A 14,429-nucleotide genomic window follows, 5' to 3' on the forward strand; every position below is an offset into this window, starting at 1 on the left:
TATGACCACTACACTATATGGCCACTACACTATATGGCCACTACACTATATGGCCACTACACTATATGGCACTACACTATATGGCCACTATACTATATGGCCACTATACTATATGGCCACTACACTATATGGCCACTACACTATATGGCCACTACACTATATGGCCACTACACTATATGGCCACTACACTATATGGCTACTACACTATATGGTCACTACACTATATGGCCACTACACTATATGGCCACTACACTATATGGCCACTACACTATATGGCCACTACACTATATGGCCACTACACTATATGGCCACTATACTATATGGTCACTACACTATATGGTCACTACACTATATGGTCACTACACTATATGGTCACTACACTATATGGTCACTACACTATATGGTCACTATACTATATGGCCACTATACTATATGGCCAAGTGTGTGAGAGACCGCCTTTAAAAACAGCATTGCTCAATCTTTCTTCTTGAATCAGTTTAAAAAAAAGTTTTTAAAATGTCAGCCATAAGTTATGGTGAACGCGACACAAAAAGCGCCTGACTGGAAACAAATACTAACAAAATAGGACAGCAAAACTAAAGTAAGTTTAGTAAAAGATTAAAACATAGCTTCAAGTGTGTGTTTAGAAAAATTTAAATTCATTAAAAATTAGTTCAAAGTTTTTATTACGCAGGGGCACAAATGTTTAGCGTATCAAACGCATTGCTCTCAAGACTTTATCAGACTGCCATAATCCACAATAATTGCGTCTCAAAAGTAAAAACTATACAGTAGTGTACATAGTGATGTTACATTTTATTGCAGATCATAACAACTAAATAAGTATTTGTTAATTTGTTAGCATAGGTACTGAATTATAACAATTAAAAACACGCGTTTCCACTGTAATAACCCGTTTAGGGAGTGTTTTCATTCCATGGTAATGGATTAATGTGTGTTTAGTTATTTTATATGAGAAATACTGATCTGAGACACAAGTACAGTGCGCCCTCAGGATACGATTACCCTGATATACAATTTTTCACTTTACTAAGTAGAACATGATGATTTTTTCACCTCAAGAATCTTATTTCACTATACGAAAGCAACAAATTTTTCGCCTGAGTTCAACTTTGGAAGTCAGTGTGCTTATTACGTACGTCAAAATAACAAAGACACTGAAAAGCTGTCCGCCAAAAATATTCTTACAACACCTGAAAGAGATACATTGACTGATTTCTCTCAGTTCAGCAATTCTTGGGTGTAAAACGGTGACATTTTCCTTTGTAAAACTAGTACCAAAGTTGGAGTTGCAATCCCTCCACACAAAAGGTCAGACAACTTCCCTTAACCTGCTAACAACAATCTACTTCATTACGAAAACTGCATCGTTCTGCATCGTTCGGGCTTTCTTGCCGAATTAGGTTGAGGAAGGTTTTAAACAGGTCTGCTAAAAGTTATAGTAAGAGCGTTGACAGAAACTGATAAGCATAATCTTTTAGTGATAAAAGTTGAAATTCATTAAAATAGTTAAAAATACATACTAAAACTTGGCTTTAAGTGTGTGTGTTTAGTAAGTTAAACTTATTTGAGGTAAATTCAATGTTTATATTATACCTCCGCATATCTTGAAGGTAAAAACTATCTACAGTATGTACTGGACATAATACAATATAATGTTACATTCTATTGCAGATTATAACCACTAAATACCCTAAATACAATAAAGTTACTGCAGGTAACTATAGTTACTAAGGCTAACATACTAAGGCTAATATATGTTACTAAGTTTTAATATGTACAGCACTTAGTTACAACTTTGACAATTTTTACCAGAGGATGTTTAAATTATACAATTACTATGGTTTCTATACACCTACATACAATTTTTTCACCATACGATGCCAATCCTGGAACGGATAAAAACCGTATCCTGCGGGTGCACTGTAAATCAACTTACGAGCTCAGTCCCAGAAAGCATTACGCTCGTATGTCGAGGTACGAGTGTACTTGCTACTACTCGTCTGCTGTGCATCAATGCAAACAACGCAAACAAAAAGTAGTACTACTGTTAGACACTAGGAACAATACAAATACAGTAGTTGTGTGCCCTTGCACTCTTACAGCACTTGATAGCACAACATAAACAACTTGGAGAACAACACAAATGCATCAAAGTTCTCCTGGTCCCAGAAAATAACCCAAATGCATAGAGTAGCACTAACCTGAGTGTGCGTCCTTCCAATCTTTATAATTCCCTCAAACTGGTCCGCCTTTCTCTGTAGAGAGTCTCTCATTTTACCAAGTGCAGCGAGGAGATGATTATTACATTCCAGAGCAATGGCGAGATGCATCGCTGTTGGAAATGTGTCATTTGAACTCTGTAAGGTACATCTTGCAAAATTATCAACTAATTTAAAGGCTATTAAATTCAACCATCTAGTTCATACCATTCAACTAGAGTTGAGAGTTGTCACACTAACAGATAGATAACCCTCATAACAGTAAAATGGACAAGAAATAATTATCTTCCTTTTGTTGTATATACACTTACTTAAAGCAATTAGTGTACAGCGTATACAATTGGTAGAGTAAAAAGTAACAAAACATCAACAAGCATTTAAAGCTGATAAAGAGTTGTCACCCCCTACTAGTGAACACATGCTAGCCGGTTAGGAAGCTTAACAGCATGAATAGCAGTACGGATAAACAGAGCTGTCTAATTGGATGGACAGTAGACCTCCACATCCTCGCTATTCAATGACCAAAAGTTTTCCTTAACCCGTTCGCGGGCAGAGCGACGTTTTTGTCACTTTGCGATACGGCTGCTAATGGGCAGAGCGACGTTTTTGTCGTTTCGGTAACGTATTTTATTATTGCAGTTTCTGGTTAGCTAAATGCCGTTTTTTGTTCACTTTTTTACCAATAGCAAGCTACGGTATAGTAGTTTCGGTTAGCCTCAAAAATTGACTTTAAGGTTAAAAAAAAACACGATCGTTTCTAGCAGTGATGAATAAATAAACTTTCGAAAGAAATTAGAAAATTGTTCTAAATAATTTATCAACTTTTATTTTTCTTGGTTTGGTTTTAGCTTTTATTTACCGAATTTTTCGAGAGTTTGACTTTAGTTTACCGTCATGGCGACTTCTAAAACAACCTCCTGAAATTATTCTAATAATGCAAGTACTAGTACCGAAATTACTAAGAGATTCAGAGCTGACAGTGACTTTTTAGATTTAGTAGCAAGGGATGACAGTGAATCAGGTTTGGATTGTGATTGGAATGACTTTACATCTGGAAGTGACAGTGATGAAGAGGCTGGTAGCAGTAATGATGAGGATGTGAGTAGGAGTGATGCCAGTGCCTGGAAGAATATAACCAACATAAACAGAGATAAATCTCCTACAATTCAGCAGTTTATAGCAGTGACAGGCCCAGTATTTACTCCAGTAGATGCTCAACCAGTAGAGTATTTTGAAAAGTTTTTTGAGCTTGTCAATCCAGGAAGTACATCTTTGTGGGAGCTCTTTGTTACACGAATAAGTACATGGTGCAAAGACTGTGATGTGGGCCTTTGTAAAGGAGAATGCTTTCGAAAATATCATTCGTAAATAGACAATTATTATGAAAAGCATATATTTTATGTTATACATTTTTATTTGTTTATAATATATATATATGCCTATGAACATATACATGTATACATATGCACCTTTAAACATAGATATATGCACATAATAACACACAGAAAAGTGTATGAACCTTTTAAAAAAAATTGATTTTTTGGAAAATTAATTCGCCCATGGGAGTCTGATTTAGTTTTGAAAATTCGCCCGCGAAATGGTTAATAATCACTGCCATGACCCAACCCGATACCTTTAGCAGTGCAAGAAAACATAGCATTATATTGCCAGATCCTCACAAATAATGGCCACCATTTCTAGTCCCACGGTTAAACCTTGAATGAAAGCGATAAATTCTGGTAGGTTGTACGCATATCCTACACCAGCAAGTGTCACACCTGAATGTTATTACAATGAAAAAGCTGTCTGACCTGGCTCATGTTAACATGATCATTAGGGTGAACGGGATGCTTGGAACCCAGCTCTCCTCCAGCCATCTGTATAGCTCTATTACTTATCACCTCATTCACATTCATGTTAGTCTGAGTTCCTGAACCAGTCTGCCAGACCACCAAAGGAAAGTGGTCATCAAGGACTCCATCATACACCTGACCAAATTAAGCAAACCATATAAAAACATTGACGGCTACGATATACTTTGAATACTACAGGTAATTATAACTCTACATCTATGTAAGCAGTAGGAAACCCAGCTAGAAAAACTGAGAAGTTAGCCTCAGTAATTCGTGCATTATACTGCCATTACTTTAAGGCAGCCAGAGTAATAAACAAAAAGGCCTGATTTATGTGGAAACACAGGCCAAGCATCCATCTTGATGAACAAATCATCTCATTACCTATTGAACAAATATGACTGTTATTTGCGTAACAGAGTCGAAGGAAGGCCAGTTTTAAACTGAAATAGTTACATGTAACTTTGTAAAGGTCAAACTGACAAGGTCAGTTGAACTCAATGCCAAAAGTTAACTGTCCAATTGCAGGTGAACTGATGCGGGAAATGAGGAGACACTTTCTTTTGATGATTTTTTTAACTCAAATCAGCCCAAAAGGTTTCATAAAATTTGCGCTCAAAGAATGGGATATTGATGGATAGGTAAGATGAGATAGCAGCTAGTACAAGCAAACACAAACACACAGTAAACTGACCAATCAAACCAAAAGAGCTCTTTCCTTAGAACTCAGACTAGAATTTGAAATAAGCGAACAATTTTACAGTAGTAATGAGGCAAAGAACTGCGCATAGCACTAGACAGCGGGCTAACAGAAGTTCATTTATTAATGTTTCATTAAAAGAATTCAGAAACCTTTACGAAACCATCAGAGTAGGGAAGTTCATGTAGAAAGGATGTATCACAAACTGTAATCATTGTGATAGTTGTCCGATATCACTAACAAAAACATGAAATTAAAACCCATTTCCTATTCTAGCCATTAGGAAAAAACATACAATTCCTTGAGTGGTATTTAACCGACGTTCACCAATCATAAAGGCTTGGCAGAATCACTATTCTCAAAAGAGAAAAGATAAAAAGGCCACGTATTACTTCATCAGCGCCATGATAGTCTGGGAGGAGGTGAAACGGTGGCCAAGTCTGAAACGTAACTAAAATCATTCAGGACAGAAAACTGAATGATGACCTGGAATAATCTGCTGGTAAAATCCCTGTTTAATAATTGGCCAACCTTTCAATACCAACAGCTAATTAATATTGCACATTCAATATTTCCAATTGTTTCAATGCATCTAATATGATTACAGTGGAACCTCGGTTCTCAAACATAATTCATTCCAGAAGGTTGTTTGAAAACCGAGTAGTTTGAGATCCGAAACAATTCTTTCCATTAGAATTAATGTATGTAAATTTTAACCCGTTCCAAGCCGAGAAAATAACTTTGGTAAAGTATTGTTCTAAAATTTTCCACCATAAACTGCACTGTATACTGCATACTATAAATAAATTGGGTAGATATAGATCAAGTTTAATTTTGATAAAAGATTTTCCACCTATGATGATGAAAAAAATAACATAAACATTTCGTATGTTTTGCTTTTAAAACATTGAAAACATTAAAGATACAATACCAAAAATTGCAGAAATTGATGATGAAACAGAAAAAATGCAACAGATCAGTTACATTGAAAATCGGGTGAAAAAGAAAATATAAATAGCAATGGCACGTTTACTTCACATCTTTGAAGGAAAATTCTCCTCCAAAACAAGTTAGGGTAACTCGACTGGAGGAGTTGTCTCCCTAGCAAGTTTCTTCTGTAGAGATTTTGTCCCAGATGGTTCTTTCCTTTTTGTAGATAATTTATTGCGAACAACTTTTCATTTTACCTCTTCTGCAAAGTAAAACTAATAATAAATACTTTATACATCTATGATAAAGCAAAACCAACAAAATATTTTTACTATAAAAAGTGGTACTACCTGTTCGTCGTTTATCTGTACCCGGGGTGAAGGTTAGGATAAAAGAAAACTTTCACTCCAACTCGTGACATTCAGATTGGTGAACCGGTGCTGTAACACCTGCCCCAATCGTTCGCCTTTAAGAATTTATGAACAATCGCGCAGCTACCTATTCTTCGCTTTGTCGACACATCTGACGATCTATCACGACGAACTCGAATGTCATTGATGTTGTATATATAATAGATATAACGCTATACACGCGAGTCATTTTTTCTCTCAGACAAGTGTAGCGAGAAGATTAACATTCAAATTGAATATGAAAACTCGCCCGACATGTCACTTTACGTTATATGGAATTTTTTACATAGCATGAAGCAAAAACTTCACATAAATTCTTAACGTTATCTGGAATGTACGTTATAGGAGGTATGGGCTACGTTATAGGAGCATCTAAAGTATTTCAAATTTTTACACAATTTTCAATTCTTAGGCAGATTAACAATATTAAAACAATGTCAAACTTTTCAACACACTCGGCTTGTAAGAACTATAGTATAACAAAACAGCTGGGATGCATAACTGGCAGCACTTGAAAGTATCAGAAACAGGGGGAGGCAACTTGGAGTTGAGAACAAATCTGAAGAACAAAGATTCGGAGCCATAAAAACACTAAAGAAATTAAAAAATAGAACAAAATGTTAATTTTACTCCCAATTCCAGAAGGTTGGCTTGTTCTGTGACGAAACGAATTTAAGTTAATTGTAAAGTTTTATTCACCTCCTGCGCAGCCTTGGTCACAAGGTCAGCAATGGCTGGATCTAGTCCAAAGTTTCTGTTCACCTGGGCAGCTGCCTTCTTCAAAAGAGCGAGTGAGCGTACCACCTCAAGCTACAAAAACAGACTCGGTGGTAAAAATCATGCGAGCAAGAAACTGAATCTATCCGAGAACAAAAAATTAACTCAACTTGCCGGCATGACATCCCGATGATCTCCGATTGGAAAGTTTCGAAGAGATCGGGCTGTGTTAGCTCCATATAGCTTGTCTGATGGAACTTCAATGTCTCCAAAACTATCCTTCTCTATTCTGACAGCCATTCTGGTGGAGTGCCAACGAAGGCTGCTAAAACAAATACATACATGTACGTGTAAGTGGTAGATAGAGATCTATTCCAACTATAATTATGGGAACATTTGGAAAAACCAGTATTGGTATCTATACCCGCGTACATTACACTTGACCTCCTGTATGTCTATTTCTGTCTATATACCTTAACACGATGTGACTCACAGGAAAATTGCTTTGGTAGAGTTTAATACAATGGTGCACCAATCATAAGCCGCAGAATGGCTGCAAGTTCATTTCAATTGAGGTATGTTATCATTCAGTAACACTGCCAGGCACTAGTGCACATGCTCTATAGTTCACTATAGCCATGGTTCGCTATAGCCATGGTTCCCTATAACTATGGTTCACTATAGCCATGGTTCACTATAGCCATGGTTCACTATAGCCATGGTTCACTATAGCCATGGTTCACTATAGCCATGGTTCACTATAGCCATGGTTCACTATAGCCATGGTTCACTATAGCCATGGTTCACTATAGCCATGGTTCACTATAGCCATGGTTCACTATAGCCATGGTTCACTATAGCCTTAGTTCACTATAGCCATAGTGAACTATAGCCATAATTCATTAGGAACCCATTATGTTCATTATGTTTAAACTATATTTGAAAGTATAAACTTTGAACATAATTCAGGACACTTTACGATTAGGATGAATCTAGTTATCAGATTGATACAGGCGTGCAGAGACCAGGTAAAACAGAAATAATAATGACAATAGCTTAAATACAGCAATGACTGTTGCTACTGGGAAAATTGTTAGTATAGTATACACGGGTTGTGCAGTTACAGCTTTCAAAACAATTTCAGGATGAGTAAAAGCACAACAATTTCAGGTGAAGTCAAAGCTACATTTTTTGACATCCCTAATTTTTAACAAGTCCAAAATTTAAAAAATACCTAATAAAAATTTATTGCTTCAAATTCCCAATATTTTACACTTATTTAGACCTAGATCAATGCCCCTCATTACCCATGTAATCAAAAGGTCTGCGCAGAAAACTTATTTTTATTTAACATATCTACAACATTTAATATTCTAACTTTTTGGATATCATGAGAAAAATGTTTTTGTGCGGTTCAAATAATAATTAAAATAAAAAATAAATAATGAGTACATGGAATTGTGCGTATAAAAAGTTTACTGTTGCAGCCAAAGCTTGTTGTATTCAAAGTTTTAATGAACGATGACTGGTATCTCTCGATACTGGTACCAACATAAAATCGAGATACCAGACTTTCTTTGCCTGACGCAATGGAGAGAGAATATAGAAGCGATTCCTACTCCAGATAATACATTTGTCCACGTGAAAAGTATTTAGCTTTTACAGATTCAACAAAACCGGAAGTATGAGTGTAACATTTGAAAATTACACAATAAAATGTAGGTAATGGTGAAAAAGATGGGCTTTTAAAAAAATTTCTAAAAGATAACAACAGCAAAAGGTGATATAAATTACTAATAAAAAGTGCATACCGTAAAACCTCTAACTGAATGCCATCTTTATTTGCATGCCACCTCTATTTGACTGCCACTGTAGAACTTTTTGTTTAACTTTTAGCCAACCTGTTAAATTTTGAATGATGTTTGAATGTCAGGAGTTAAAATACTCATCAAACGGGATTTTCCTCGCTAGATTTTAAGCGCTATAACTAGACACAGAAATGTAAACAAAAAGCAAACAAACACTGAGATTTATAGATAGATAAAGAGTACATTACATTGGGAATCATTTCACTTGATAATTTGACAACGACACTAAAAAACTACATTAAAATATATTCAAAAAATCGTACAAAATTAACTGCAGTTGTGTTCCTCTACAAAACCCCATCTAATTGCATGTTCACACTAAGCATATAAGGCTATGCTAACTACAGATATTAGTATACATGTATATGCCATGATAGTGCATTCTAATGCACTATCAAGTGCATTCTAATGCACAATCATGCACTATAATAACACTAGCAGATCCTAAAGGATCTGCTAGTGTTATTATAGTGCATGATGTGTACCCAGCTTATTTACCCAGCTTGTGCAGCTTGTGTACCGAGCTTTGATATAATCCCAGCTTATTAGTAAATAAGCTGGGATTATATCAAAGCTGTTTGGCATCCTTATTTGTGAATGATCCTTGAACCAGAAAGATGTTTGTTACAGTCGATTTCTAAAGTTAAACATTGCTTAGTTTTGCATGTTTGGTAATTGAAGAGAGTTCCCAGCAATCAATAACTAATTACAGTGCACAGCAAGGACAAACTGGGTTTTTCTCCAGATTTGTTAGGGAAGTTATTGCCTTACTGGAGCAATTTATTACTAATGGCTTTTTCATTCACTATTACTTAAAGGTTGACTTGCAACAAAATTCACATTGCAGTTATTTGGTATCAAAAGAGTCACCATGTCTTACTCTGGTGTGTTGTAGGTGCAAAATATGTGGAAATGTGATTGCAAGCTCTTAAAAGCTAAACAACAAAAAGCTGCCGTAGATTGGAATCAGTTTATTTCTCTGACGTAGTCATTACAGTCGGTTATTGTCTTGTCATGTGATGTTCTCATGTGAATTGAAAGGCCAATAAAAGGCTCAATATAAAACTTCTAGTAGCACTAGTTTATGACAAACACTTCAGGTTTTACCGAGGACCCCGTATCAAATATAGATACTCGCTACTTTACAGTTTTGTTTCGGCTTAGTCTAATCGTCTAGTCGTAATCTGATCATATGACCTATACTTCGTGATTAATTTCTGCAGCATTTTTTAATTATCACAGGTGACCAACAGGCTCATCATGTTTATTAGACAATGATATGTACTCCTTCGAGCTAAGTTTAAAAAATTAAACAAATTTTCACGGTAGGTTATAGGATGTCAGTGCTGAAAGTGACAGCATTACAACGACGATGAAATTGACGCGTAAGAACAATAGACATGGTTTTATTGAATGCATGAAGTATATTCGTGAAAATATTTCGACGAGTGTGGTTGCATGAAAGCGTAAACAGAAGCCGTCTCCTACAACTACGTCACATTTGAGCCGTTTTGGAAAGAGAATCCAAACTACGGCGGTCTCGTGTGGCTGCGATTAACTGTTCGGTTTTAGCTTTTAAGAGCTTGTAATCACATTTCCACATATTTTGCACCTACAACACACCAGAGTAAGACATGGTGAATCTTTTGATACCAAATAACTGTAATGTGAATTTTGTTGCAAGTAAACCTTTAAAGAATGCAACGTCTGAAGGAGTTGATTATTAAGCCTTTACTCGAGGTGAAGGATGCTACAAGCGCAACTTTCTAGCTGTATTATCAATCTATGAATTTGGCAAAATACAGAAGCTTTTTAAGTTTAGCTATTTCAGAAAATCCTCGGTGAACACACAGGCCTTCACTCTTATTTCCCAGCATTGGAACTTTGCTGTAAATATAAGCGAGTTCTACATGTTCTTCTCACACAAAACGACTGAAGGAAGCCTGGAGTAACAAACACTTTCTCGAATGTATTTTTATGCTTAGCAATAATCAAATGTGGTTTCAATTGCTCCCGGTAAATTATGTCATCACTGCCTCAAAAAAGGTCAGGTCTATTGTCAGCTCACTTGGAATTACTAACGGGCTGCAGAGAAAGCAGTTGATTGGAGTAATGATCAACATGACTACTGGCAGTAACTATGATTACTGTTTCTTTTTTAGTTACTATTGCCCAAGACGTTCCAGGCCATTCATATTTGAGCTGTAGGCCTGCATGAGGCCTACAGCATGAGGCCTACAGCACAAAGGCCTACAGCTCATATCAATCAACTCTTTTCAGAGTTGATTGATATGATTGATATGAATTTTATAAAGTAGGCTCGTATAATCAGCCATCTACTCACCAACTGCTTGGGAAAGAGAATAGGAAATACTAGCAATAGAGACACAAGCAGTCATTTTGAGAAATTATTTATCGAGGCCATCGTCCATTTTCTTTTAAAGATGAGCTTACACAAAACTTTTGTAGATTTTATCAAAAAGTATCAGTATTTTTTCATCATTTGCGATTGTTTGCTAAGTTTGAGGTGATCTGACTGCCAGGATATTTCAAGATTAAAATCGATAAAACTTGGTCACAATTAAAAGGCTCAGATCAATCAAAAGTGTGATTATTTATGGCATCTATAATTGCAAAGAGACAGACAGAATAAAGACGTGTAACGCTTTAACTTGAACACAATAGCTGATACCAACTATCACAACGATAACAACTAGTGATATCATCTTAAATGTATTTTTCATCCAGGCATTTTAATCGCAGTCAAGTATTATCGCTTTTAATCTTGAAACATCCTGGCCATCAGATAACCAACCTCAAGACATCAAAAACAATATCAAATGATAGAAAAATACCGATATTTTCTGATAAAATCTACAGAAGATTTTTGTAAGTTTATCTTTAAAAAAGATGTAAGTTATGAGTTGAAACTGTTTAGTTTACAGTTTACATCACTTGCTAGTGTTAATCCTGACACCGATTGAGATTGCATTAATCACAGGGCTCCAACACAATAAATAATTAAATTGTCCATTTAGTTGCAGTGGTGCTGGGCATAGTTTATCGATGCTAGCTAGTAAATTCCCATAGACTACTATCTTACGCAAATTCAAAACATCCTTATGACTACAGCAAGTTGTGTGCACTTATATTTACTACACTAATACGTACACACATTTTCTGAGTACGATCAGTTATAAAGAGTCATTTGTTACCACTTTTGAATGTTTTACCGGTTCTTTGTTAAGAAACTATTTACTTTAGAGAGTGTGAGTGTAAAGAGTAAGTAGCTGGGCAGTAGTGTGAAATGCTAAAGGTGTTGATATTTAATAAAGGACGTACGGGAAGGAACTGTTTTATTCATGCGTGATACTATTTTGTTAAATAAATAGCATTAAAAAGTTGTATTGAAAATGCTAGATAGCAAGTGCTTTCGCTAATTCAAAACCAACTTGGAGTTTGAGTGTTATACCAAGGTCTTCTGACACCAAAATTGTCAATTTAATTGTTGTGTTGCTACTTCTTTGTGTAAATTAACCATTGTATGTTGTGTGTTAGTAAAGAATAAGTGATAGCAAACTTAAACAAAGTGTGAGTACTTTTAAAATTTTTACTGATGTAGGACTAACCTGTAAATGGAGTGCTAAATCATTTTAAAGGACTTAAATTCGTGAGACTGGCGCAAGTTATAGGCACAAAGAAAAGGGACATCGATGAATGCGGACGAGATGAAGGAAGTAACGGGTGGGAACCAAATTGAAGCTTAATGGTAAGGAACATATTAGAATGTATATCTCAGAGATGTGAGATATGGAATAATGGCGCATAAAAATTGAACAATGAGCTTACTGCACACTCTAAATAGGAGATATTAGTACAACTAGAGGCAGGCATTTGAGTATGGTCATTGAAAAAACGAAAATAAGTCTATGAACAGAAAAGTTTACAAATATTTCAGACCTTGAAAGAATTAAAAAAGCTGATGTAAAGCATAGGCAATTATGCAAGAGATGAGCAGTCAATCATAAGTTCAAGTTAAGATAGTGTTTCAAGGGCGACCTTGGGTGGACCTCATAATTGTCGCAACAAAATGGTTGAGGAGTTGAGAATCTGAGTTTGAGAATGTTAGAGAAATTGGCACACAAGAAGAAATAGAGCATTTGGCTAATTACTAGTGCTGATCAGGTCGCTAAAGCACAGCTTTATCAACTATTTCAGTACCATAATTAACTCAAATTTTTATTTTTTTGTTTCTTATTTGAGTTCACGCTGCTTCCAACAGTAATCAAATGATTATTCACCTAGGCGATTGTGGATTATGCAGAAACTCGATGAAACATTTTCGTCTGCGCAACGAGTTCTAAATGCAGTGAAACAATCTGGTGTACACACCATTTACCAGTATTTTGTTCACATTAATGATTAAAACATTCAGAAATGATTTATTTATGTCAATTTTAATAAAATTGTGAAATGCAAAGAGCGCACAGATATGGCCAGATATTATTAATCACATTCAAAGAATACAACAGTGACTAAGTCACCAGCACGGGCTAGCCGGGTCACTCACTCAAGGATTTTCGCCACGCTCATACAAAACAAAAACAACAGGGTAGACACACTTTTCGCGGTCTTCCGCACGAATATTCAAAAATACTAACAGATGTCAATTCTATCGGCCAAACACAACCTACTAATGGATGAGCAACCTATTGATGTATCCGAATACCTCATATAAAATAAGCCAACCAGGTTACATAAAGGTTAATACCCACTTTATCTCTGGAAATATGCCTGCCCGCAGTTTTTGGCCAAGATTAACCAGGGTTCATCATACACAAAAATGTCTATTACGGGTTCCGGAGGGAGCCCGTTCTGTTTATTGAGTTCGGGAGTCCATATAAACACCCTGTCCCGAATAGTAGCCACAATGTAAGCTAATCACAACGCTATACAATACCTACGCGCTAGTTGTAGTAGTGGAGTGTTCATTTACGTGCTCATGATTTATTCAACGCGTGAATTTGGTTGGCTTAAAAATAGTTTAAGTTTTGGTACGGGGACAATGGACCCACCCGATAATGTTAAATAACGGACTACCTCCGGAACCCGTAAGAGACATTTTGGTGTATGATGAACCCTGGTTAATCTTGGCCAAAAACCGCGGGCAGGCATATTTCCAGAGATAAAGTGGGTATTAACCTTTATGTAACCTGGTTGGCTTATTTTATATGAGGTATTCGGATACATTAATAGGTTGCTCATCCATTAGTAGGTTGTGTTTGGCCGATAAAATTGACATCTGTTAGTATTTTTGAATATTCGTGCGGAAGACCGCGAAAAGTGTGTCTACCCTGTTGTTTTTGTTTTGTATGAGCTGGCGAAAATCCTTGAGTGCGTGACCCGGCTAGCCCGTGGTCACCAGCGTAAGCCAGTCACTTTGTATTTTCTGTAACCATTTGAGCGTATGGCAGAGTTAATCTTTTGCATAGAAGCATGCTTGCTAAGGTGATGAAACAGAAACCAGATACATAGGAGCTTACCTTATCGAAAGTGTGTTGACTGCTGAACGTACTAAACTGGCTTGAAACATTTGCCATGCGTAATAAGCTAACCTGTCCGGGTTTCAAAATAAATGCTTTGATTGGATACAACCACGGCGTTGTAAATATTATTGGAAGACGAGTAGTCGAGTAAGACGGGCGGAG

General features: G+C 36.2%; 1 protein-coding gene across 4 annotated transcripts in view; it reads right to left on the reverse strand.

The window, feature by feature from the left end:
* LOC137406472 (fumarate hydratase, mitochondrial-like) overlaps window positions 1–14,429 on the reverse strand; it is a 163,043-nt gene that overhangs the window by 16,493 nt on the left and 132,121 nt on the right. Inside the window, exons 1-5 of one of the 4 annotated variants that reach the window (XM_068093053.1) lie at window positions 14,265–14,371; window positions 7,028–7,178; window positions 6,836–6,946; window positions 4,055–4,231; window positions 2,226–2,381 (exon numbers count right to left, since the gene is read on the reverse strand). In XM_068093053.1, coding sequence (XP_067949154.1) covers window positions 2,226–2,381; window positions 4,055–4,231; window positions 6,836–6,946; window positions 7,028–7,178; window positions 14,265–14,314 — 645 coding nt within the window. In that variant the 5' untranslated portion in view covers window positions 14,315–14,371. Of the gene's footprint in view, window positions 1–2,225; window positions 2,382–4,054; window positions 4,232–6,835; window positions 6,947–7,027; window positions 7,179–8,664; window positions 8,681–14,264; window positions 14,372–14,429 lie in introns of those variants that run through there. The other 3 variants (XM_068093054.1, XM_068093056.1, XM_068093055.1) reach the window with 3 other exon arrangements.

This window comes from Watersipora subatra, chromosome 10, assembly GCF_963576615.1.
Source record: "Watersipora subatra chromosome 10, tzWatSuba1.1, whole genome shotgun sequence".
Lineage (NCBI taxonomy): Eukaryota > Metazoa > Bryozoa > Gymnolaemata > Cheilostomatida > Watersiporidae > Watersipora > Watersipora subatra.